Source organism: Tamandua tetradactyla, chromosome 24, assembly GCF_023851605.1.
Source record: "Tamandua tetradactyla isolate mTamTet1 chromosome 24, mTamTet1.pri, whole genome shotgun sequence".
In the NCBI taxonomy this organism is placed as follows: Eukaryota; Metazoa; Chordata; class Mammalia; order Pilosa; family Myrmecophagidae; genus Tamandua; species Tamandua tetradactyla.
The window spans coordinates 1,425,734-1,448,369 of record NC_135350.1 but is presented as its reverse complement, the minus strand read 5'-3'; the positions used below and the strand labels follow the sequence as shown (position 1 = coordinate 1,448,369).

The following is a 22,636-nucleotide window of genomic DNA, read 5'->3' as shown; positions in this document are numbered from 1 at the left end:
CAGATAACCCCTACAATTTGTTAACTAGTTCTCTCTGGAGGCAATCAGGGTAATATTTCTTCAGAACTGCACTTTTAATTCTCTCATATCTTAAATGGGACTGTTTACAGTTATAAGGGGTAAAGTTTCAGGTGCTGAGGAGAAAGTGGAAAACCTCAGAGGAAACTGGGTCCATGATGTGGTAGTGGGCATTTAGCTCTTCTAGACCCATGGTGGGACCTTCGGGAGATGACTTTGTTCTAGGATCTGGTTGATTAAGCCCAGATGTTTCTTCAGGTCATCGTTCCCTTGGCTACAGCAGAAGTTGCTAACCTCTTACTCCCTGGGAAGAGTAGTGGATCGCAAGACCTCAGGTGCTGGGATGAGGTCATGCATCTTCTACCCAATCCCCGCAGACCCCGACGCCCGCTTCCATTCTACCCCAGACAGTTGTCTTACCCACTCATTCACCTCTCTTGAGGTGCCCAGAGATGTTTTGCTGCCAGTCTCTCTAGTTGCTCACTGGGGAATACCTGTTATCATCATTTCTAGTCATCTCTCAGGAACAGGTCCAAATACATAACTTGCAGGGCCCAGCATAAAATGAAAATGCAGAGCTCCTTGTTAAAAAATTATTGAGATATTTAAGACAGTAACCGTTGAGCATTAAACCAAGCACAGCGCCATTCTGAGTGTGGGGCTCTGTGCAACTACATAGGTTGCACACCCTTGATTCTAGCCATGCTTAGGAACTTAAAAAATACCCCATCCTCTGTTACCCCAATGCCTCTTCCCTGTGACACATGCCAAAGGGGCTGCTGAGACGGAAAGGGAGAATCACTATTCGGGCTTTGCAGAATCTTGGCACTGTAAGGGAATTTAAAGACGATCTAGCCTAATCCCCTCATTTTAAACATAATTGAACTAAGTTCCACAAAGAGCAAATGACTCACCCAAGTCCCCAGCTATAAGTCATAGACTAGTCTGCAACTAAGAATTCTCATCTACCAGACCAAGACTCTACTTTTACCAGATGGACTCAATGAGGGGTATTTTGCAAAACAAGTTTCCCATCTACTCAAGACGTACTTTGCCCCATTTTCTCTATAAGAGAAAGCACATACGTATGTTACTTACATTTGTTTAGTGCCAGCTGTATGCCAGACACCATGTTAGATGATTTATATATAATACCTTTAATGACAGCAGCCTCAGAAAATCATTAGTATTTTCCAAGAGAGAAAAATTGAGGCTCAAAATTTGCATTTTACTTAGTAGAAAGAGTGGAAGAGTTTAGGCTAGTCTGCATGATTCCAAAGCCCATTCTGTTTTCATCACATCATTCCTGAGTTCTAGTAAGGTGGAGTCAGTACATATTTCCATAACATTGGTCTTGTTTTTGAGTGGCCCCAGATGATCTTGAAGACTTTTCTCAAGGTATTCATCGACTTTAAATATACCAAGCCTGATCATTCCTGTGTTAGGGCCTATGCTCCAGGGTGTTTCCACTGCTTGAAACATTCTCCTTTCAGAAAGTCCATGAAAAGCAGGACAGTTTGTCGGATAAGTAATGGGGGGTGGGATCGGATGGGGCCTTGTAAGCCATTGGGTGGACGCTGACTTTCTCTCTGAATGCAATGGGGGAGACATTGCGGTATTTTGTGGAGAATGACATGATCTGACTTAGATTTTTGAAGAATCTTTTTGGCAGCTATGTTAAAAAAAAAAAAAGACTAGGGGAAAAATGTCTGGGAGGCTCTTTAGAGGGTTATTACAGTAATCTTGGGGAAAGATAAAGATGGCTCAGACCAAAATGATAGCAGTGAAAGTGACAGGAAGTGTTTGGATTCTGGAGTGATGAGTGTGTGTGTGTGTGTGCATGTGTGTGTGTGTGTAATTAGACTTTCAAAATGGAAAATTTCAAACACCTACAAAGGTACAAAAGGAGGGAGAAAAGTATAACTCCGATATTCCTAGTTGGTACACACATGAATTTATCATAGCCAGGCACTTTTCAATAGTTATAACAGTTGTCCACGTGTGGCTAATTTTACTCCATCTGCACCCCTACCCGCTTCCTTCCCAATCATAGATTAATTGCAGAAAATCCAAGACATCATATTTCATCTGTAAATATTTCAGCTTCTACTACTCCAGCCACTTGTAAGCTAATTGACTCTCTTTACTGCTACCCTGTGGTTTTTGCTTGCTCACAGTTTTGTGCCGCCATGCTTCTACTTACTACCTGCACTCTTTGTCCTCTTTTAAACATGATTCCTTCCTAGAAACTACTAACTCTTTCTATGTCAAATTTAAACTCCCTAAAAGGAGATTTGCCTCGGTTCGGTGAGATGTGATTTTCTACACAAAGCTCATAAACTAATCGACTGGTAGGAGATTTACTGCTCTTCAGTCGGCCAGCCTTTCCTGGTCAATCCAAGTGATCTAATGGCAAGGTCAGTTTCCTGAAAAAGGGGTTGTGGAAATAGCAGTCACTTAGCCCATAATAGACTTCTCTCCAATGTGGATTAATAGTGGAAAATATAATTCTAGGAAGGATATAAATTGTGAAAACAGTGAGGCTGTGATGAGGCCAGAAATAGATGAGTGCCTGACCACTTCATCACCATTATGTTCAGTCTGACCTGACTCATTTGCAGTGCTATTCTTGGGTGCCACTAAGGAATTGAGGGACATTTTTTTTCTGTGAGATATTTTTGTTTATAATACACTGAGTAAAGAGCATAGATCATAGTGTTCTAGACTCAAAGTCAAGACCTACATTTAATTCCTGTCTTTATCATAGACTCTGTCCAACATTAGCTAAGCTAATAAGCTACTTTGCACTTCAGTTTCTCCACTTTCTAAAATGATTAGTAATGCCTGCTTTTTTCTTCTTTCACAGAAATATGTCGACAAGTAGAATTAGAGAGGTAAAAGTACTTTAAAACTTTATGACACAAAAAAGCATATGAAAATCTAAAGAATTACTAGTTCCTATTTGAAGACCTTTATGAAGTTATGTAATGAGCAATGGATTTAAGTTTGCTTTTGTTTTTGCAAAAGTTGCATATTCTCTAATCTATTCTTTTTCACGTGTTCAAACATTTTTCTTCTCACATTGTAATGTATCTGTTAAATGTATATACTCTTGAATAATGCCTGGCACGCTGGTAGAAACTATGTAAAAGTTAGTTGTCGTCCACATTAACTTGAATAAGGAGTCAAAATAAAAGTAGCAGATGCCTAAAGAATTGACCTCCCGCTTTATCCCCTAAAACAGACCCTCAAAAAATGCAATTGTTGAAGCACATAAAGTAGTAGTTCATGTAAGAATATGAATAAAAGGCAACTTTTTGGGCCCTGGCAAGTTGGCAGTGTATATTCTTATGCTTTATTATTTGTTGGCTTATTTTAAAATTATCATCATAATTGACTTTGTGTGTATGTATGTGTGTGTGTGTGTGTGAAAAATAACATCTATACAAAAAAGCTATAAATTTCCAAGCAATGCACCACATTTAGTTGTAGAATATATTTCAGACTTTGACAGGGGTTGCAATTTCACAATTTTAGTTTTATGCTTCTAGCTGCTCTAAAATACTGGAGACTAAAGAAGATATCAATTTAATGATTTGGCATTCATATTCATTTGTTAAGTCCTATCTTCTATATATAGTTCCACCATCACCTTTGATCTTTCCATACCTCTCATTGGGATTGTTTGGGCTATGGCAATTCTAAATTTTTGATATTGGGAGGGTCTGTCACTAATATGGGGTAGGGAGATGGAACTGTCTGATTTTCTGGAGAGGCTGGACTAGGTATCAGGGCTTACCTGGACCAGGAACCCATCTGGAGGTTGTAGGTTCCTGGAAAGATACTCTAGTGCCTGGAACCTTTGTGAAATCTTATAAATTGTGCTAGGTGTTCTTTAGGATTGACTGGAAAAGTCCTGGTTAGGGGTTGGCAGATTATGACACGTAGCAAGGTCTACCTGAAGCTTGCATAACAGCAACCTCCAGAGTAACCTCTCGACTCTATTTGAACTCTCTCTACCACTGATAATTTATTAGTTACACTTCTTTTCCCTCTTTTGGTCAGGATGGAATTGTTGATTCCACAGTGCCAGGGCCAAGCTCATCCCTGGGAGTCTTCTCCCACGTCGCCAGGGAGACTTTCACCCCTGGATGTCATGTTCCATATAGGGGAGAGAGCAATGGTTTCACTTGCAGATTTCGGCTTAGAGAGATTAACCATCCACCTTATGCTTTTATTTTTAAAACAATTAGAGAATTGTAGAGAGATGGTGGAGTAGGAAGCTCCAGCACTCAGTTCGTCACCAGAATAACTATTAAACAGGCAGGAATTACCTGAAGCAACGATTTTGAAACCCTAAAGGTCAAAAGAAAATTGTACAGCATCCAAGAAAGAGGAGGAGGAAGATGCTGTTAACTTATGGTAAAAAGCAGTAAACTGCTCTCTCTGCATGGTGGCTGCTGATACCCATCACCCACTCTCAAGGCAGACCACCTTGGGGTCCAGCCTCTGCCTATCTCGCTGGTGACAGAAAGCGACCTGGAAATCCTCTTCCCCAAGAAGGGGTGTGCATGGCCAACAACTGACCATGGCTTTTGATGAGCAATTTGGATCGTTCAGGGCCCAGCTGTAAGGGTGGCCATGGTTTCATTCCGCCTTGGACAACGACCATGGTGGAGAAGACTTAAAGATGCTCTGCATGCTTCCTCACGACTGTGGGGGACAGTGAGTGGAAGGGCTGGATTTGCTGGGCAGGCCAAGAAAACTCAGTGTTACGGAGCCATGGAAGAGCTCTTGGTGCCCCTCTGGAAATAATTAGAATAAGCAAACTCATAGAGTCAGAATCGATAGTATAGCTTACCAGAGGATGGGGTGAGGACAGGGAATGGGAGGTTAAGACTTAGAATCCAGCTGCTCCTATTTGGAATGATGAAACTGTTTTATTAATGGATGGTGGTGGTGGTGGTGGTAGCACAACATTGTGAATGTAATTAACAGCACCGAAGTGTGTATCTGAATGTGGTTAAAAGGGGAAATGTTAGGTTAGGCTTATTTATGCAACGGAATAAAATTTTTTTAAAAGTTCCATGGAACTACAGTACACAGTGAACCAGCTCTAAGTTAAGCCATGGACTACAGTTAACAGAACAATTATAAAAAGGTGCTTTCATCTATTGTAACATATGTTCCACACCAATGCAAGGTGTTAATAATAGGGTGGTATTTAGGAATCCTGTACTGTATGCATGATTATTCTGTAAACCCACAACTTCTCTAATAAGGAAAAAGAAAAAAGGAATACAATAAAAATAAAACAGTCCCTGGGCTGCACCAGCTACATGTCTTGTGCTCAAAAGCCATGTGTAGTTCGTGGCTACCATACTGGACAGCCCACACATGGAACATTTCCACTGTCTCAGAGCATTCAACTGAACAGCCCTGCTTAAAACCATCGAGGGTGTCTTGTTCAAGAGAGAAACCTGTGGTTTTCCTGGTGAGAACTGAAATGGAAGAGAGATAGGCACAGAGGGAAAAGCAGGGTAAAAGCCTGGCTATTGCTCATATGTTGACGGTTTTCTCGATGCTGAAGTTCTCCAACAGGAGCCAGGTTAGGGTCCATACCTCTGGGGGACAATCTGCTGGAGGATGTGCTGTAGGTGCTGCCACTGCTGGAAGTAGCCACCATTCCTCTTGTCTGAAGCACAACAGGCAGTACGTCTGTACTGAGCACTGATGCTCCCTGGGACCCTGCCCAGGAGTCACTGCCTGGGCCCAGGTGTTGGGTGTGCCCTTCCCCACCCTTGGCAACTTCCTGATGGGGAAGACAATGCAGTTGTCACGAAGGAGATTCACAAATCCAGTTATCTCTTGATTACCTGCAATTGATCTTCTACAAATGTGTCAAACCTCTCAATGTATTTCTCTACTCCCTGAAATGCTTCCTGGCTACCTCTCTTCCTAGTTTGGACCCTGGGGATCCTATGCAAATTGCTTTCTACAAAGGCTTTTAGGAAAATAATTCTGCTCCAAAATATTACTTGTTAAATAACGAAGTCTCTAAGGATATGAAACAGATTTTAGAATGATCAAGGCTGTTGTTCTACAGTGGAAAACACTGGCAGGTGTATGCTGAGAGGAAGTAAGAATGCTTTAGAGAAATGATAATGGAGTCTAGAAAGACTTCTTGGTGGGAGTGATCTTGAACTGGAAATGCAAAAGTGTCATTTGTTGGCCTGATCTTATACGACAGCCATTCTGTTCCCATTTAATCATAGCCTGGCAGTTCATGGGCTATCTTTCCACATGGCAGCCATGCCCTCTCCTTCCTTGGTCTGTATCCCAAGCACTTTGTCTCTACTGACCATGGAAATCCTTCCAACAAAGACAAACCCTAATGAATTCAAGATAGAAGGTCTTGTGGGGCAAAATAAAGGGATCCATTCACATTACCCCATGGAACACTAGACACAGGAACCCTAGGAGCAGGAGTCAGATTTCTCAGGGACTCCTCATGTCTTCTGTGAAGACCATCTGGGTTGAGTTTTAGAGAAGAACTGATAGCTTCCTGGTCCAGGTCATCGTGTCTATCTTCCTTTCACTTCTCTACCTGACACAAACATTGCAAAGTGGCATGTTTTCCCATTTGCCTTTCAGCCAGGAAAATGGGAAAGGTGGGTCACTTTCTAAGAAAGAGAACAAGCTTCATCTAAAGACTTTGATCCCAAAGAAATGAAAACTCCTTCAAGTGTGTAAAGAACTCTTTCAGCCGGTTCAGTCACGGTAAAGTGGAGATAATAATACACATCCCTTAGGTCTTTATGAGGTTTAGAGATGATGTGCTAAGGACCCTCATATCTTGCCTGGCCCAGCAAAGTTGGCATTCAATAAATTATATTTGTTGTCACAATCCTCATGATTACCAACCCCACCATCATCACCATTTAATGAGAGTCTTTCTAGGAATCATTAAAAAAAATTAAAAGGGATATTTTTGGTGCCTGAAAGCCCAGTTGTTCTCAAAGACTGGTTGATGGGCAGGCTGTATCAGAATCACCTGGGAATTTTCTAAAATCTCTCATTCTTTTTTCAGAGATTCTGATTTAGTAGTTAACAGTGGACATTAAGAACGCAAAAAAATTTTTTTATGCCAAACCTTTTTAAGTTCCTAAGATGATCCTGATTTTCAGCCAGTTCTGGGAATGGCTAACATTGTGGGCAAATGTATACAATTATTTCACTCAGCGCATCACTTGTTTCTGATCATATTATTCAAAATGGTAGATATGGGGAAATATATATATCTATACCCAGAGAAGAGGACTGGGAGGATATTTATCCAAATCAGAACAGTGTTCATCTCTGGATTGGGGTTACGGAAATATTTATTTTGCATTGCTTTTCTGTATCTATAGGTCCTCTGGTTAAACTGTAAATTACTTTTATAGTAATAGATGCTAACAAGGAAATTATTAACAGCCAATGCCATATTTTGAAGATCCCCATGCAGCCCAGGTTTTCAGTTTACCACCAGTGGAAAAAATGAAAAGTCTATCAACACTATGCCATAGAACTTTTTTAAAAAGGAGAGGCAACTTATGAAGTAATGTGGAAACTATATTTATTTTTGTTTTTAAAATATCACACATTCTTTTAGGACACCAATAAATGTAAATCTTAAAGAATGTTAAACAAGTTCAGTCCTAGTTTGCTTAACTTCTTGTGCTTTGGTAAGACTGGAAATATAAGCCATTGGCCGATGTTTATTAAAGTACTAATCCATCAGTAACCTTATACTTGATGGGGAGAAAACACAGTTCTTCCATCCAGTTTGTGTTCTGGGGTGTTCTCCAAGAACAATGCTTACTCCTTTTTAAAGATCCTCTTGGCTTCTACTCCTTCATATACATACGTCTGAAAGTTGTTAACAAATACAGAGGAACTTAGACGTTAAGATTTAAGACTAAATTACAAAGAAAATTAGCATTTCTGTTTTTTTTTTCCTTTTGCTTGATAATACCATTGTTATGTAGATAAAGGTTTATAAAAATATTTTGGTTTGTAATCATTTACATTTTCAGTTAAAAGAGGTATTGACATATTTGATGTATCTGTTAAGTTCTCTTCAATAACTTAGAATCAGAAAATATCTATACTTTTTGAATTAGTAAAATTTAAGAGAAAAGGAGTAATAATCTATGTACCAAAGACATAATTCAGCAACATCAAATAAAATTATGGTCATAATAATTATTTTTCTATTTGGAAAGTAGTTATAAACTTTTCACCACTTACCTGAACTAGTTCGCCACCTATAATTTCTTGGACAGTATTCAGCTCATTTCCATTGTCTGTCCGTTTGAATTTTCCAACAAGTTTGTCTCCATCTAGGTTCCAAGCCCCCTGCATACAAATCGTAAGAGCAAGAGCTAGCATGTTTAAGGGTCTTACATATCAGGCAAAAAGTGCCATAGATTCATTCTTTGTTTATAATCTTGACAACCCCACGAAATAAATGTATTATGTCCATTTTACGGCTGGTGAACCTGAGGCACAGTGATTCACCCCAAATCACAGAGCCAGGACTGCACCCAGGATCTTGGCTCTAGGTTGTACACTGGTCACCATTAGGCTTCTCTCCCTTGGTAATTTCCATATGCTGAATTATAACGCAGGTGGGTGGGATGTCTCTTTCCTTTTTTATAATTCTTTTATGTTAAGAACAGTGTCTAAAATTTAGTCACAGTTTAAATTAGTTTCATGGAGAGGCTAACAACTCTGTGCTTGTTTTAATCTATGTTGATTGTGGCAGTAATTAAAATATGACCATAATGATTTAATACTTGGCAGTGAATTGTCATTACATATCTACATAATTTAGCTATAAATAAATTCTGAGACTAAAGAGGTAGCAGCCAAATCAATTGAAAATGATAACTCCCTAAAATTTCATATTTTGAACATTAAAAATTTCATCCCCAATGCCCAATATAGCCTTATACTTGTCCATTTGATCACTCACTTATTTGCTAATTAATTCATTTATTTTATTATTTCAATAGCCTAGTAAATGCCTATTATGTTTAAGTTGCATGCTCACACCTCTAACTCAACAATTTTAGGTGTCAAGGAAACAAGAATTCAGATACTTGGAGTGTTTTTAATGAGGAAAGGTAGTTAAATGCAATGTAATTAAAATATCAGAATTATTTACAAAGACTACTTAAGTTTCAACTTGCTTTGGGAGTCTGCAGGTAATTTAGGGGCCTGAATCACACTGGAATAACTGGTAGTTATAAGGTGAATGGTCATGATGTGTGCATTTCCAAAGCAAATAAATGACCAACTCATGAGAAGGGAGCATATGCATATGCATAGAGCATATACACTACTTTTGGCTTCCCAGTAAATAGCTGCTTTAGCCCTCTTCATCTGTGCTATGTTCAACTGAAGTGAGTATTTGATTTCATCCACTTTTGGGGATTTTCATTGTTTCTCTCTATTTTTTTTCTAAAGAGCATTAAAATAAATGGCCAAGCAAAAGCTTGATTCATTATGGCATAATTTAACCATTTTTGAGATCTCTCAATGCATATAGAAGGACAAAAAGATTTGAAACCGATATAATTTCTAACTATTTTTTGAAGCTGAAATGACTCCATTTACAAATAATTTTTTTAGAAATAATTCCTGCCTGGTCATCCATTTAGTTAACTGTAAAAATTTTTGTTGCTATCAGATATGTAAAGTTGGAAATACAGAGCTTTAGATTTGTTTAGTTTTCTATGCTCAGCTGTTCCATCAAACCATCTGTTTTAGCACTGTGTAGAAAATGAATTGCTTATAAAAACTTTCTTACGCTGATTTCAGTTCCATCGGCAAGGTTATAGGTAAAATTGACACCAAGCTCAAACACAACGTCAATACTCCGAAAAGTGCTTGATTCTTTGATGGTGAATTTATTTCCTTCTTGTGTAATTATGAGTTTCAAATTGTCATGAGCTGCAAGCTTTCTTTTCACCACATTAACACCTGGGAAGGGAAAGAGGTTGGGGAAAATAAAGTGAAAGTGCCATACATCATGTTTATTTTTCCAAGTTCTTTTTTCTTAAAAGATATTTTAAAAACTTTGATAGTGAGTGAGAAGATGTGATGGCATTGCCTTTGCACGAGAGAATTCAGGCCACTCTTGTAGAAAAAGTCGAGGTCAATCAGATCAAAAGAACTGAATTGAGCTATTTTCCTAAAACTTAAGAAAAATTAAATATAGCCGCGAATTACAGAATCTTAGAGTTAAGTAATTTCAACTTAAATTTTAGTAAGATTATCAAACCCTTTGTTTCAGTGTTAAATAAGCCAAATTCCAGAAGTGTTAAATGAAGGATTAAAAAAACACATTCTTGCATTTATAAAGACACACAGATATATTCTGCATGGGCGGTATTTCTTTTATTTCATGTCCTTTTGCTCTCTTGATAATTCTCTTTGTTTTTTGTGGCATTACTGATTAACGCAAAAGTGGGAAAATTAGCAAATTTTACAATCAAATTCATTATTGGAAGAAGCTATAAATGCCATATGTTTGGACTTGGAATCCCTGAACAATGGGATATAACTGATGCAGATTTTTGATTTGGAAATGGCACAAACTTGTTCGCTCACTTTATGCAGTTTATGAGCTGCCAGAATATCAATATAGATTTTTTAAATCAGTTAAATTAAAATCCCTGAAGACAGTCAATACCGTCATGAGATTATTCCCAAAATTCTGTAAGCCAGGGGAAAAGAGAAAATTGTTTGAGTCTCATTCATTCAGAACTGTGAATTTTGCCAACATTCGTTTCCACTGGTTTATTACATGGCTTTTGGTTTTCCACCCCCTAGAAGTCAGTCCTTTAAATTCTGGAAGTTGTCATTACACACTCAGTACACAGAGGCCATTCTCTAAGCCCAGAGGTTTGGAATGAAATGGAAAGAAAAATGCCAATGAAAAGTCAAAGACCTAGTCTCTAAATACTGAAGCCCTTACCCATCTTCTCCATGAACTTGTCATAGTTCTCACTGCGGTCTACCTTCCAAGAGCCATTGAACGTCATGATCGTCAGTTAAGGCAGCCTCCAGGCAAGCAGAAAGGCCCATCTGTGCTTAGGACATTTATTCTATTTCTTATCTCAGAAGCAATTTCATACAGTGATGTGGAGGTTTAAAGTTCGAAAGTCTAATGCCAGCCCATTCCTGCTGCTCTTTCCCTAAATGTCTTTGCGCCTCTTCTGAAATTCAACCAAATCGAAATCTAACAGCATGCACATTTATGTCTTAAATTATAGTTTGTGGGCACATTTATTTCATGAACTAGAATGTGTGCTTTCCGAAGAAAGTTTTTCTGCTTACAAGTTCAAAGTGCCCACTACGTCAGAGGTTATATAATTTAGAGCATATATCAAATCACATCTGGGAAATGAGGCTGTTAATGAACTATGCCTTTTTTACAATAGCAATTATCTTGTAAGTTAAGATTTAGGGCTGAAAAATTAAAGTCAATATGATCACTGAGACTGCATATTTATTTTCTGATATGTCTTTTTTGCATTGTGCTTAGGATTGTCTAGGAGTTTGGACAAATATTCTGCACCCAGCACAGTGTTTGACGCCCTGCAAGTACTCATTAGATTTTTTTTTTTCCTGCATGAGCAAGCACCGGGAACTCATTAGATTTTAGTTTGGGGTCTTGAATGGTGAGAGGCCACTGAAAAAAATTTCAAGAGGTAGAAATGTGGCTGGATAACATGAAGGCTCACCTAAGAGAAAGAATCAGCTTTAAATGTCTGCTCTGTACAGTGTAAAGGAAAGCCAGCTGTCACCAGTGCCATTAATTTAAACCATCCCTTTGTTTTACTCTCACTCCCTCTCATCCCCAAACCTGGAAAGGTGAGAAGCCAAAGCTCAACATGTCTGTGGGGTAGAGATATGAAGGATGATTGGAAAAGTTAAAAAGAGAAGGCAGTGACAACATCTCTCCTTTGCTCCACTGTAGACTTCTGGCCTGGAGCAGGCCTGAACTGGGGTTGGAAAAACTTAAAGTTTGTATAAAGTGCAGTTGTGATTATTAGCTAGCCTGAATATCTTAAATTACTAAAAAGAGACTATACATTTGACTGAATGTAATCAGAGAATCTTTTACTACTAAGGGTCAACAGAGAAGTAGGGGAACTGCCCAAGATCCCTTTCATAGATCTCACAAGTTTGAACATGAACTTGGGAATAGAAACAAGTTTTTTTTTTTTAATTGTATCCATTGGACAGCACTCATCCAGTGAAGTTGCCCACTTTTTTTTTTTTTTAAGGCTTAGTTTGGATATTGTATAAGCAGAGATTGAGATGGGGATTCAGGGTCATATGAGTTGGAAGAAGTGCTCTTGGGGTGAACTTGTGAGGAAGCGAAGAAAGCAGGACAAGGTAGGAGGGAGGCCAGGCAAGGAGGTGGGCTCAGCTGGAGTCACTCTCAGCCTGAACTTGGGGGTAGTTCTGGAGCGTGAATTGCACCAGAGTTGGTCCTACTTTGATGGTAGGGTTCCAGGCTTTTGCACCCTGTGCTGGAAGGAGAGCAGAGCAGTGGGGCATGTAACATCCTTGCAGAGGCAGTTTGGCCAGGGCAAGTCACAAGGGACAGAGTTGCCCACATTTTATTTTCCCACGAAAGCACATTCTTCTACTAGCTCCATTATTTCATTAAAAAAGCAAAAGGCATCAGAACACATGCAAACACGAACATTGTACTTTTAAAATGAAGAGAAATCCTTTATGTTGATACCTTTAGCTTTATAGAAAAATTCACCATGTTGTGTTTGTTTTTCTGTCTTTTGCTAAAGACAATGAAAACCTCATCATTTGGAAAGCACTGTTGTGCATACTTTCAACTTGGGAAAAAGTTGAAAACATCATGGTTACTCTAAACACAAGGACTAGATAGTCTCTTAGGTGTTCCACCGCTTATGGTGATCCATGAATTTAGAAAGCCATGTATGATGGATCTGATCTATTACTTTAGATTAGAAAAATAGGTGTATCTGGTCACTCACATAGGAATGTGATATAGTGAAGAGTATTTGCTTTAGAAACAAGAAGACTTGGACTTCAATACTAACTACAATGCTAGTCACCAGGCATGATGTGGTCTGGTACAATTAATCAACTTCACTTTGAGCCCATTTCCTCATATGTAAAATGAAGATGATAGTAATAATACCTAATGCATAAGTTTTATGAACAAATGGTAAAAAGAACCCACCTGAGTAACTGGTATATGTCAAGGTACTCAATAAACCTTAGTTTCTTCATTCTCTGACAAAGAAGTTTGTTCTAGTTTGCTAGCTGCCAGAATGCAATATACCAGAAACAGAGTGGCTTATAACAAGGGGAACTTAATGAGTTGCTAGTTTACAGTTCTAAGGCCGAGAAAATGTCCCAATTAAAACAAGTCTATAGAAATGTCCAATTTAAGGCATCTGGGGAAAGATACCTTGATTCAAGAAGGCCGACAATGTTCAACGTTTCTCTCTCAGCTGGAAGGGCACATGGCAAACATGGCGACATCTGCTGGCTTACTCTCCTGGCTTCTGGTTTCATGAAGCTCCCCGGGAGGCGTTTACCTCTTCACCTCCAAGGGTCACTGGCTAGTGAACTCTCTGCTTTGTGGTGCTGCTCTCTCTAAATCTCTTTCTCCAAAAATGTTTCCTCTTTTATAGACTCCAATAAACCAATCAAGACACACCCAAATGGGTGGAGACATGTTGTCACCTAATCCAGTTTAACAACCACTCTTGACTAAATCACATCATCCAGGGATATGATCTGATTACAGTTTCAAACATACAGTATTTAATAGGAATTATTCTACCTTTATGAAGTGGGATTTTAACTAAAATATGTCTTTTCTAGGGGGCACACATCCTTTCAAACCAGCACAAAGTTCAACAGAAATAGCAAACTCTAGAAGCATCCCAGGTCTCAAACCGTTTTGATATTTTGTGAAGAGAGTCCTTCACAAAGGACTTCTGGGTTGTTTGTGCCTTTTCAGTGTTTTATTAGAAAGTCATCTAAAAGTTGGTTAGGTATCATGTGACTTGCACTAGTGATCAATTTGGAACTGGGTTAACTCAGATTTCCCTGCCAAGGTTGTCACGGTGCTATAGCAAACTTTGGGAGAGCATTGTTCTACTGTGTGATCTCATAGGAATTGAAAGAAAAGATTCTGACTCATGGCAGGAAGGTGGGAGGAGAAAGAAGTTAGAATGGCTTCTTGTTTATCTAAAAGTGCCTTCCAAAGCTGACCTCACTCTTTGTCTCAGGCCCACTTTGTACTTCCAGGAGTAGTGGAATAGGATCAGGGGAAAGCGAACAGCACTTGGACTAACACAAACCTACTAACAGAATGGGAATGTTTAAATTGTAGTCTTCCTTTTATCAATTGTTGTGACCTAGTTCAAAGTCATTTGGAAACTCCTGCTATCTCTGTAGATGGCACCACTGGGATTTTCTTTTAATGACCCTGGTCATTTTTCTTTTTTGTAGAATCTTATTCTATTACATTTTTTTTTTAGGTTATGACTTTATGTTTATTAATGACTCAAGATACATTGTTTTAAAATTTTACAATATATTGCAAAGGTAATATTTTGTGGAAAATGTGGAAGATTAACTTTTTAATGTGGTATACATGAATTTTTTTGTTTTGTTTTCCAAACTGAGACAGATTTGTAAATTTTTTTAACTTTTTTATTGTGCATATAACATATATACAATGCAAAGAAAGGCAATAGATTTCAAAGCACTCTTCAACAAGTAGTTTCAGGACACATCCCAAGTTTGTCATGGGCTACCATATGATCCTCTCTTATTTTTCCTTCTAGCTGCTCCAGGAATATAAGAGGTCAGAGGGCTTAAATATATTTTTTATCATCACAATCGACTTTTCTCCCTTAGTGTTAGTCCTCCCACTTCATTCTTCTTTTTTAGGATGCTTTTAGCTATTTGCAGTCTCTTTCCCTTCCAGATGAATTTGGTAGTTAGCTTTTCCAAATCTTCAAATAGGTTATTGGAATTTTGATTGGTTCTGTGTTGAATCTATAGATCAATTTGGAAAGAATTGACATCTTAACTATATTTAACCTTCCTATCCATGACCAGGGAATGTCTTTCCACCTATTTAGATCTCCTTTGATTTCTTTTAGCAATGTTATGTAGTTTTCTGTGTATAAGTCCTTTACATCCCTAGTTAAGTTCATTCCTAAGTACTTCATTCTTTTAGTTGCTATTTTGAATGGAAATTTTTCCTTAACTGACTCCTCAGTTAAATCATTGCTTGTGTATAGAAATGTTATTGACATTTGCACATTAATTTTATATCCTGTCACCTTGCTGAATTTGTTTATTAGCTCAACTAACTTTGCGGTAGATTTCTCAGGATCTTCCAAGTACAGTATCATATCATCTGCAAATAATGAGAATTTTACTTTTTCCTTTCCAATTTGGATACATTTTATTTCTTTGTCCTGCCTGATTGCTCTAGGAAGAACTTCTAGTACAATGCTGAATAATAGTGGTGACAGTGGTATCCTTGTCTTGTGCCTAATCTTAGGGGGAAAACTTTCCATCTCTCTCCATTGAGTATGATGCTGGCTATTGGTTTTTCATTTATCTCCGTTATTGTATTGAGGTAGTTACCTTTGCTTCCCATCATTTGGAGTGTTATTATCAGAAAAGGATGCTTAATTTTGTCGAATGCTTTTTCAGCATCACTTGAGATGATCATGTGATTTTTCTCTTTTGATTTTCTTGTGTTGAACCATCCTTGCATTTTGGTATAAACCCCACTTGGTCATGGTGTATAATTCTTTTAATGTGCTGTTGGATTCAATTTGCTAATATTTTATTGAGACTTTTTGCATCTATATTCATTAGGGAGATTGGTCTGTAGTTTTCCTATCTTATAGCATCTTTACCTGGTTTTGGGTAATAATAATAATGATATCAGCTTCATAAAATGCATTAGGTTGACTTCCTTTTCCCTCAATTTTTTTGGAAAGTTTGAGCAGGATTGGTGTTAGTTCTTCTTGGAATGTTTGGTAAAATTCCCCTGTGAGGCCATCCGGCCCTGGGCTTTTATTTGTAGGAAGATTTTTGATGACTGACAGAATCTCTTTACTTGTAATTGGTTTGTTGAGATCATCTATTTCTTCTTCAGTCAGTGTAGCTTGTTTGTGTGTCTCTAGGAATTTGTCCATTTCATCTAAGTTGTGTAGTTTGTTGGCATATATTTGTTCATAGTATCCTCTTATGATTTCTTTTATTTCTTCAGGGTCTGTGGTAATGCACCTCTTCTCGTTTCTGATTTTGTTTACTGCATCCTCTTTCTTTTTTTCTTTGTCAGTCCAGTTAGTGGCCCTTCAATTTTATTGATTTTCTCAAAGAACCAACTTTTGGTTTTATCGATTATTTCTATTGTGCTTTTGTTCTCCCATTTGATTTATCTCTGCTTTAATCTTTGCTATTTCTCTTCTTCTATTTACTTTGTGGTGAATTTGCTGTTCTTTCTCAGTTTCCTCCAGGTGTGCTGTTAAGTCCTCGATTTTTGCTTTCTTGTTTTTTAATATAGGCATATAGGGAATAAATTTTCCCCTCAGCACAGCCTTTGCCGCATCCCATGAGTTCTGGTAAGTTGTATTCTCATTTTCATTCATCTCCAGTTAGCTACAGATTCCTCTAGCAGTTTCTTCTTTGGCCAACTGATTGCTTAAGACTGTGTTATTTAATCTCCATATATTTGTGAATGTTCTCATTCTTTGGTGCTTCTTGAGATCCAGCTTCATTCTGCTGTGATCAGAGAAAATGCTTTGAATAATTTCAATGTTTTTAAATTTATAGAGACTTGTTTTGTGACCCAGCATATGATCTATCCAGGAGTATGTTACATGAGCACTAGAGAAGACTGCACATCCTTGTGCTTTTGGGTGCAATAACTTATATATGTCTGTTAGGTCTAATTCATTGATCAAGTTATTTAACTTCTCTATTTCCTTATTGATCTTCCATCTGGTTATTCTATCTATGGAAGAGAGTAGTGTATTGAAGTCTCCTACTATTATTGTTGAAACAGCTATTGCTCCCTTCAGTTTTACCAATGTCTTTCTCATGTGCTTTGGAGCTCCTTGATTGGGAGCATAAACATTTATGATTGTTATATCTTTTTGGTGAATTGACTCTTTAATTAGTATATAGTGTCCTTCTTTGTCTTTGATGATGTCTGTACAGTTAAAGTCTATTTTGTCCTCTATTAGTATAGCTACTCCTGCTTTCTTTTGATTACACCTTGCATGGAAAACCTTTTTCCATCCTTTCACTTTCAATCTCTTTATATCCTTGTGCCCAAGATGAGTTTCTTCTAAATGGAATATAGCTGGATTATATTTCTAAATCCATTCTGCCAATCTGTATCTTTTAACTGGTAAGTTTAGTCCATTAACATTCAAAATTTATTTCTGAAAAGACATTTCTTGATTCCACCATTTTATCTTTTTAATTTTATTTGTCAGATCTTTATATTCTTTTCCTTCTTTCTCTTTGTATCCTTTAAATTACCCTTAGTGGCACTCTTTATTCTGTCCCCTCCTCCAGACCTCCCTCTCCTGTCTTTTATTTTCAGCTAGCAGAACTCCTTCTAGTATTTCCTATAGAGCTGTTCTCTTGTTGAAAGATTCTTTCAGGACTTCTTTCTTTGTGAATACTTTAATCTTCCCCTTAATTTTGAAGGCCAGTTTGGCTGGGTAGAGGGTTCTTGGCTGGAAGTCTTTCTCTTTCAAGATCTTGAATATATCATACTACTGCCTTCTCACCCCTAGGTTGAGTAGTCTGAACTCAGTCTTACTCAGTTTCCCTTGTATGTAGTTGATTGCTTTTCTCTTGCTGCCTTCAGGATTTTCTGCTTCTCTTCAACATTTGCAGACTGATTAATATGTGCCTTGGGGAAGGCCTATTTGGATTTATTCTATTTGGAGTTCACTTCGCTTCTTTGACTTGTATATTTATGCCCTTTATGAAGGTTGGGAAGTTTGCCTCTGTATTAGTTAGGGTTCTCTAGAGAAACAGAATCAACAGGGAACACTTGCAAATATAAAATTTATGAAAGTATCTCACGTGACCGTAGGAATGCAGAGTCCAAAATCCACAGGGCAGGCTGCGAAGCTGATGACTCCAATGGATGGCCTGGATGAACTCCACAGGAGAGGCTCACCAGCCGAAGCAGGAATGCAACCTGTCTCCTCTGAGTCCTCCTTAAAAGGCTTCCCATGATTGGATTTAGCATCACTAATTGCAGAAGACACTCCCCTTTGGCTGATTACAAATGGAATCAGCTGTGGATGAAGCTGACGTGATCATGACCTAATCCTATGAAATGTCCTCATTGCAACAGACAGGCCAGCGCTTGCCCAATAAGATAAACAGGTACCACAACTTGGCCAAGTTGACACCTGTCCCTAACCATGACAGTCCACCCCTTGTCAACTTGGCACATATATATATATATATATATATATCACCTTAGACCATACTTAATTTCCAAATGAAAACAAATAAGCACACATTTTTTCTTTTACCTGACAATACTCAACTGTCCTGCATATAACTGGAAACACATTAAATCTCTCCAGAATAGCATGCAAATCCTTGGGCAACATTCATTCTTAAACTTGATATTTTACAACTTAAATAGTATAACACAAACAAAACAGCATTACAGTCCTCATTTCTGTAACTGATCACGTGGTCGAAGTTCATATTTATCACTACCTTCTTCCACTACCCATTCCATGTTCCCTTTCCCCTCAGCAAGCACTTCAGCTGGCCATGGTTCTTTGCCTGGTGGGGTGACCCAAACCTTCATTCCTGAAGTCTCAGAGCCATTAGTGGTCCTGCCTGGATTGTGTTGTTGCAGTTTTCCATTGATTTTAATCACAGGGCATGGTAGTACTAATAGACGCCCCAGGGGATCTCCTATATTCCAAGAAAACCCTTCTTTACCTCCATTATGTAGTTGCAGTCCTACTTCCTTCTGATAGTCAGGGTCAATTACCCCAGACAATAATGTAATCCCCTTCTTGGTGTGTTGATCCAGAGGCATAAGTAGCCCAAAGTGGCCAGGTGGCAATCTTAACTTCCAGTTCAGTGGTATCACTGTTGTTTCTCCTGGAGAAAGCACACCCCGTTTTGGAACTAAAACTTGTAGACCAGCAGAACTCAGGGTAGCAGGGACAGGAAGCAAAAATTTTCCTAGTGGATCACTAGGAGTAATAGTGAGTGGCACCACACCCATTTCCACCCCTTGGTTCCTGGACCCATGGATCCTGGCTATGGGAGAAACAGCACCATACGGTGGACGCTGATTCAGAGCATACACAGCTTCCTGGAGAACATTACCCCAGCCTTTCAAGTTTTTGCCACCTAGTTGGCACCGTAATTGAGTTTTCAAAAGGCCATTCCACCGTTCTATCAATCCATCTGCTTCTGGATGATGGGGAACATGGTAAGACCAGAGAATTCATGAGCATGCGCCCATTCCCGCACTTCATTTGCTGTGAAGTGTGTTCCTTCATTCGAAGCAATGCTATGTGGAATACCATGATGATGGATAAGGCATTCTGTAAGCCCACGGATAGTAGTTTTGGCAGAAGCATTGTGTGCAGGAAAAGCAAACCCATATCCAGAGTATGTGTCTATTCCAGTTAGAACAAATCGCTGCCCCTTCCATGAAGGGAGTGGTCCAATGTAATCAACCTGCCACCATGTAGCTGGCTGGTCACCTCGGGGAATGGTGCCATATCGGGGGCTGAGTGTGGGTCTCTGCTGCTGGCAGATTGGGCACTCAGCAGTGGCTGTAGCCAGGTCAGCCTTGGTGAGTGGAAGTCCATGTTGCTGAGCCCATGCATAACCTCCATCCCTACCACCATGACCACTTTGTTCATGAGCCCATTGGGCAATAACAGGAGTTGCTGGGGAAAGAGGCTGACTGGTATCCATAGAACGGGTCATCTTATCCACTTGATTATTAAAATCTTCCTCTGCTGAAGTCACCCTCTGGTGTGCATTCACATGGGACACAAATATCTTCATGTTTTTAGCCCACTCAGAAAGGTCTATCCACATACTTCTTCCCCAGACCTCTTTGTCACCAATTTTCCAATTTTCCAAGTCCCTGACCATCCAGCCAAACCATTAGCAACAGCCCATGAGTCAGTATACAAACGCACCTCTGGCCAGTTTTCCTTCCAAGCAAAATGAACAACCAGGTGCACTGCTCGAAGTTCTGCCCACTGGGAGGATTTCCCCTCCCCGCTGTCCTTCAAGGACACCCCAGAAAGGGGTTGTAATGCTGCAGCTGTCCACTTTCGGGTGGTACCTGCATATCGTGCTGAACCATCTGTAAACCAGGCCCGAGTTTTCTCTTCCTCAGTCAATTCACTGTAAGGAACACCCCAAGAGGCCATAGCTCTGGTCTGGGAAAGAGAAGGTAATGTGGCAGCAGGAGTGGAAACCATGGGCATTTGGGCCACTTCTTCATGTAACTTACTTGTGCCTTCAGGACCTGCTCTGGCTCTATCTCGTATATACCATTTCCACTTTACAATAGAGTGCTGCTGTGCATGCCCAACTTTATGGCTTGGTGGGTCAGACAACACCCAACTCATGATAGGCAACTCAGGTCTCATGGTAACTTGGTGGCCCATGGTTAAGCGTTCAGTCTCTACTAAGGCCCAGTAGCAGGCCAAAAGCTGTTTCTCAAAAGGAGAGTAGTTATCTGCAGCAGATGGCAAGGCTTTGCTCCAAAATCCTAAGGGTCTGCGTTGTGATTCTCCTATAGGGGCCTGCCAAAGGCTCCAGACAGCATCTCTATTTGCCACTGACACTTCCACCACCATTGGATCTGCTGGATCATATGGCCCAAGTGGCAGAGCAGCTTGCACAGCAGCCTGGACCTGTCACAGAGCCTCCTCTTGTTCAGGTCCCCACTCAAAATTAGCAGCTTTTCTGGTCACTCGATAAATGGGCCGGAGTAGCACACCAAAATGAGGAATATGTTGTCGCCAAAATCCAAAAAGACCAACTAGGCATTGTGCCTCTTTTTTGGTTGTGGGAGGGGCCAGATGCAGCAATTTATCCTTCACCTTAGAAGGGATATCTCGACATGCCCCACACCACTGGACACCTAAAAATTTTACTGAGGTGGAAGGCCCCTGTATTTTTGTTGGATTTATCTCCCATCCTCTGACACGCAAATGCCTTACCAGTAAATCTAGAGTAGTTGCTACTTCTTGCTCACTAGGTCCAATCAACATGATATCATCAATATAATGGACCAGTGTGATGTCCTGTGGGAAGGAGAAACGATCAAGGTCTCTGCGAACAAGATTATGACATAGGGCTGGAGAGTTGATATACCCCTGAGGTAGGACAGTGAAAGTATATTGCTGACCTTGCCAGCTGAAAGCAAACTGTTTCTGGTGGTCCTTACTAATAGCTATTGAGAAAAAAGCATTTGCCAGATCAATAGCTGCATACCAGGTACCAGGGGATGTATTGATTTGCTCAAGCAATGATTCTACATCTGGAACAGCAGCTGCAATTGGAGTTACCACCTGGTTGAGTTTATGATAATCCACTGTCATTCTCTAAGACCCATCTGTTTTCTGCACAGGCCAAATAGGAGAGTTGAATGGGGATGTGGTGGGAATCACCACCCCTGCATCTTTCAAGTCCTTAAGAGTGGCAGTAATCTCTGCAATCCCTCCAGGAATACGGTATTGCTTTTGATTTACTATTTTGCTTGGTAGGGGCAGTTCTAGTGGCTTCCACTTGGCCTTTCCCACCATAATAGCCCTCACTGCACGAGTTAGAGAACCGACGTGGGGATTCTGCCAGTTGCTCAATATGTCTATGCCAATTATACATTCCGGAACTGGGGAAATAACTACAGGATGGGTCCGGGGGCCCACTGGACCCACTGTGAGACGGACCTGAGCTAAAACTCCATTGATCACCTGGCCTCCATAAGCCCCCACTCTGACTGGTGGTCCAGAGTGATGTTTTGGGTCCCCTGGAATTAATGTCACTTCTGAACCGGTGTCTAATAATCCCCGAAATATCTGATCATTTCCTTTTCCCCAATGCACAGTTACCCTGGTAAAAGGCCATTGGTCTCCTTGGGGAAGACTTAGAGGAAGGTTAACAGTATAAATTTGTGGCAGTGTAACAGGTTTCTCCCCCATAGGGACTTGGCCTCCCCTTCATTCAAGGGGCTCAGGGTCTGTAAACTGTTTCAAGTCTGGAAATTGGTTAAGGGGCCGTGACTCTGTGTTTTTGTAATTCAGGTTAGACTTCTGTTCCCTTGACCTAGAACTCTTTTGTTTATACAGCTCCAACAAGAATTTAGTAGACTGCCCTTCTATTGTATTTCTAGGCACCCCATGATTTACTAGCCAATGCCACAAATCTCTGCGTGTCATATAATTTTGATGCCTCCTTTGAGTTTGTTGTCTATTATAATACCCACGTCTACCCTGTCTTTGGT

At 39.6% G+C, this 22,636-nt stretch overlaps 1 protein-coding gene and 1 long non-coding RNA gene across 3 annotated transcripts in view; one reads left to right on the top strand and one right to left on the bottom strand.

Annotated features, from left to right (window-relative positions):
- LOC143667991 (uncharacterized) overlaps window positions 1-22,636 on the top strand; it is a 172,573-nt gene that overhangs the window by 70,595 nt on the left and 79,342 nt on the right. The window lies entirely within an intron of this gene.
- On the bottom strand, window positions 7,620-11,174 carry LOC143667987 (fatty acid-binding protein, intestinal-like). The gene is made up of 4 exons (XM_077142426.1): window positions 11,045-11,174; window positions 9,875-10,047; window positions 8,311-8,418; window positions 7,620-7,929 (listed from the first exon to the last, which is right to left on the bottom strand). Exons 1-4 carry the CDS (start codon window positions 11,109-11,111, stop codon window positions 7,879-7,881), a joined length of 399 nt encoding a protein of 132 aa, XP_076998541.1. The 5' UTR covers window positions 11,112-11,174; the 3' UTR covers window positions 7,620-7,878.

What these genes read in the sequence shown, in the direction of transcription:
- LOC143667987 (XM_077142426.1), bottom strand. Translation starts at nt 11,111, where the DNA reads ATGACGTTCAATGGCTCTTGGAAGGTAGACCGCAGTGAGAACTATGAC. An exon ending in CAAGTTCATGGAGAAGATGG is followed by an intron (nt 10,048 to 11,044) that starts GTAAGGGCTTCA and finishes TTCCCTTCCCAG; the next exon opens with GTGTTAATGTGGTGAAAAGA. An exon ending in CCGATGGAACTGAAATCAGC is followed by an intron (nt 8,419 to 9,874) that starts GTAAGAAAGTTT and finishes ATTTGTATGCAG; the next exon opens with GGGGCTTGGAACCTAGATGG.